This window comes from Gossypium arboreum, chromosome 9 (assembly GCF_025698485.1).
Source record: "Gossypium arboreum isolate Shixiya-1 chromosome 9, ASM2569848v2, whole genome shotgun sequence".
Lineage (NCBI taxonomy): Eukaryota > Viridiplantae > Streptophyta > Magnoliopsida > Malvales > Malvaceae > Gossypium > Gossypium arboreum.
In genome coordinates this window covers 83,432,861-83,436,900 of record NC_069078.1, presented here as the reverse complement: position 1 = coordinate 83,436,900, position 4,040 = coordinate 83,432,861, and the positions used below count along the sequence as shown (strand labels likewise).

Below are 4,040 nucleotides of genomic sequence, written 5' to 3'. Positions count from 1 at the left end.
ATTTTATTTTTAACAGAAATATATCAACAAATTTAATTGAAGTAGAATTTCTTAATCAAGATAGTTTATTGTTTTGAACAAAAGAATGTTATTGAAGATCTAGAATACAATCTATCGATGAATTTGAATCTTAAATATATTATATAGTAGTTTTATAAAGATGTAATTTAACAAATAAATTGAAATAAATTTCAGGTTATGTTAATAAGTGCATTTGTAATTCTTTTAACATGATTAAAGCAATCGATTGAATCTTGGTTTGATTTGTATGAGCATTATTATTAATATAGAAAGATGTGTTTGAGTATGCTGAAACGCCATTCTTTATGCATTGAAGATCTAATTTATTACATTTCAATACATTAATAATAACAACAGAAAAAAGAAAAAAAAATTGGGATTTAAGAGCTTTTTTATTAGCATAATAATGCCTACTTTGACACTAAAACATTTAACAACGATATTGAAATATCATTGAATTAAAATAGAAAAACCTACCATTCTTCTATCATCTTGACTAGAAAATGGTGTCGATTAAAATATTAATATTACTCTTCTTCTTCTTTTTTAATTCACCATGTTTCAATAAATCATTGTTGTTATTATGATTTCGTGCCTGTTTTAACCAGACCCAGAAAAAGAAGAGTTGAAACTCGGTCTACGATTAATCACATTTTGATCTCTTCCAAATCTTCTCAAGTTCCTTGGCAAAGGCTTTTTGTCTACCAACAACAATTGAAATGTGATCTTTGTTTTCTATAACCTTAACTTGAGCACGAGGGATTCTTCTCTGTACATTGTAGCTACATTCCACCGGGATTACTTCATCGTCTCCTCCATGGAATATGGTGACCTCACACTTTAGCCGGTTGCAGACGGTGTCCAAATAGCTGTCGAGCTTGCCGGCGGTGCCACAAATGATGTTGTGAAGTGTATGCCAAGCGGCATTATGAGTGTGGCAGCAGAAACTTTCTAACAAGTAAGTCCTGATCCTGGAATATTGTATCTTAAGTTATGCTTAAAGAAAATAGATTTGCAGGCTGTAATAATAAATTAAATAACATATTGATTGAGACTTCATTTCTCAACTACATTTGACTTCGTTTTCATCAAGTAATTGACTGACAAAAGTTTCATTCCATCAATTCTCACCTTTGCCTGAAAGATACTCTTGTTTAGTTTTCTCATCTGGTTTCATAGTTTTTTCCTTCTTGATATTCTTCTATTTTTTACTGTAGAAGGATATTCTTCTTAAGTAATAAAATTAACAAATATTTTATATGATTTATATATATCAATGTAATAAATATAAACCCATTTCACAACTTCAATTTAGAGATAAATGAAAATAAATTTTTATATGCATTTTGATGTTTTGATTGAAGCAAATTAATCTCTAAATAATGGAGTGGTTCGAGTTATGGTCGCCAATTCTATTTTGATATTATTTGATCTTAGTATAAATTATTTCAGTACAATCTGTTTTGATATTATTTGTACAGATTGATTTTACCTATACTATCCACATTATAATGTACAGGTTGATAAAAAAGAATTTTTAAAGATATAATTTTAATTTTTTATTACTTATTTTAGATTTGTTGAATTATAGATCGTTATATGCATAGTTAATGGAAGAATTTTTTGCTTATTCATTTTGAGTTTAAAGATGAATTATATTTGTGAAATTTATCAAAGAATATTTTATAAAATTAATGAATACTTAAAATTTAAGCTTTATTTAATTTCATTATTTAATATTTGTAAATATTTTATATATATCAAATAATTTTTAAAAATAATAATAACTCCAAAATGATGCACCGAATACGTTCTAAAAAACTATACACTTATAGATAGAGAACTAAGTAGCTTGTTTTAAGCCCAAAATTTTATATATGTAGGACTAGAGTTGGTTATTATAGTCAAGCCAAACGTATAAAAAATAGATTGATGAATTGTTTTGGTAAATGCTTGCCAACAAAAGACAGGTAAAAAGGGGCAGATTCTGAAACTTGGTCAATCAAAGACACAAACATCATGGTTTGCTGTTCTATGTGGATTATAGTTAAGGTCGTTTTAGTAGACGCGACTTAAGGAGGTGCTGGGGAGCTTAGGTTTGACGAAATTATTACCTGTTTCGGGTGATACATTTGGTGATAAATTCCCACAACCGGTGGTTCTTGCATACCACCAGGCAAATCGTCCGGCTGATGTGCTCGTACCAACAAGCAACCGATGCACCGAAAGCCATCACCGGCCACACTCGCCGGGGCGCTATTCTTCTCATAATATATTGAGTTGCTGGTTCACCCTTTGGCACTGGAAAATATGGCTGCCATATTCATATGGGATTAGAGACAATTAATATTGCTTTCCATCGATAACAAAATCGTGGAGAATAATAATAAAAAAAGAAAAAAAAAAACTTACTGGTGCGAGTAGGGTGAGAGACTTGATGGATCCCGGGTGCTTAACAGCTGTAGCAAGGGCTAAAATGCAGCCTAAGGAATGAGCCACAATGTGGAATGATTTAACTTGGTAAGCTTCAAGCACGGACTTTTCAATCATTTCCACGTGCTCTCTTAAAGTGTAAAGCGAGTCAGTTGGCTTCGGACTTCGGCCAAAACCCAGTATATCAACAGCCAACAATCTGTAAGTCGATTTCACAGTAGTCGAAAAGTTGGGGAATAAAGTTTCAGTCCAAAATACCGATGATGAAATGAAGCCATGAATGAATAACACATCTTCCCGAGCTTTATCTGTCATCACAAACCCAAACAGCAAACTTGAAAGAACCAAATAAAATTAATACGATAGATATAGTACATTAGTAATCTAACATACCTTTGGGTCCTTCAGCTTTAACGAAAAGAGTGTCCTTGCTGGAAGAGGTCCAAGAGTTGCAGATTTTACAATCGCAATCAGACCATCTTGGAACCACATTGCCTCGAAGCACTTCAACAATGGTGGAGTCAATGGTGAAAGTTGATGTCACCGTTGTTTTCTTCGTCTTGTTTAGGTCATTAATAATAAACTTGGAGAGCTGGGCAACAATGGAAGGACGAGAATAAAGGGTATCCGAGATGTCCTCCAACTGTAAATTGGTTGACGTGAGGCAAACAATCTTAGACTCGCACTCTTCCGAAACCAAGATGTTAGCACCCTCGATGATGTGTTGTTTAGCAGAGGAACAATAACAAGGTTTCCATTGGGATTCAATCCAGAAATCAATAATTTTGTAAACAAAACATAGAATGAAATCAACAAAGTCGAGAACACAAAAGACAGCAAAGCTGACAGCATTATTCAGAATTTCCCCTGCTAAGCTCAACACCCATACGAGTCTAATTGTATTAAGCTTTACATCCATTTGAAGAAAGATGAAAAAAATGTGGAGGCAATGAAATCAACGACTGCAAATTAAAACCTCAGGCCTTAACTGATAAGTATATGCGAAGCCAAATTACGGAATAACTTAAATAGAAAGCCAATGATGGAATATGAATGGGTATTGTAGGTCCAATAAGCAAGCCATTCTCCACTGTTTGACCTCATTAGTGTACACTTTGCCCAATGTTCCAAATTTCCCAGTTGGATAATAATATTATGTTGAAAAAATGTAAATTTAAACAATAAATGAGATACTTTTAGAAAACCGATTCTAACTTGGCTCCAACGTTTGACTCATTTTTATCTTAAACTCATTTTTTAAATGAAATAAATACCATCGGTTCACTTTTTTGAAATTTTAATTATTTTTATTCATAGGAAGCATTATACTGGTGTAAAATTTAAATAATTTTACATTTATTCATAATTTTTATATAGTTAATATTTTAACAATTCAATTCTCCTCTACTATTCTCCATTCATGCAAATCATGCACGTTAAGTTTAACATAAATTAAAATTTTTAACTATTTATTTTATGTAAAAAAGTCAATCCTTAAATATATATTAATATAAACAACATTTTAAATTGATGTGACATAAATATTGGATCGGTAAAAATATTTACATCCATTATAAATATAAATA

General features: G+C 31.4%; 1 protein-coding gene across 1 annotated transcript; it reads right to left on the bottom strand.

The window, feature by feature from the left end:
• Positions 1–299: 299 nt before the first annotated feature.
• LOC108455434 (probable lysophospholipase BODYGUARD 3) lies at positions 300–3,481 on the bottom strand. Its single transcript, XM_017753991.2, has 4 exons — positions 2,848–3,481; positions 2,434–2,762; positions 2,136–2,335; positions 300–992 (listed from the first exon to the last, which is right to left on the bottom strand). Exons 1-4 carry the CDS (start codon positions 3,371–3,373, stop codon positions 665–667), a joined length of 1,383 nt encoding a protein of 460 aa, XP_017609480.1. The 5' UTR covers positions 3,374–3,481; the 3' UTR covers positions 300–664.
• Positions 3,482–4,040: the final 559 nt, after the last annotated feature.

Bases quoted from the DNA above. Each gene is read 5' to 3' on its own strand.
- LOC108455434 (XM_017753991.2), bottom strand. From the start codon at position 3,373: ATGGATGTAAAGCTTAATACAATTAGACTCGTATGGGTGTTGAGCTTA. The intron at 2,336-2,433 runs GTAAGTTTTTTT...TGAATATGGCAG, and splicing joins CTCTCACCCTACTCGCACCA to CCATATTTTCCAGTGCCAAA. The intron at 993-2,135 runs GTAATAATTTCG...ACAATATTCCAG, and splicing joins AAATGTATCACCCGAAACAG to GATCAGGACTTACTTGTTAG.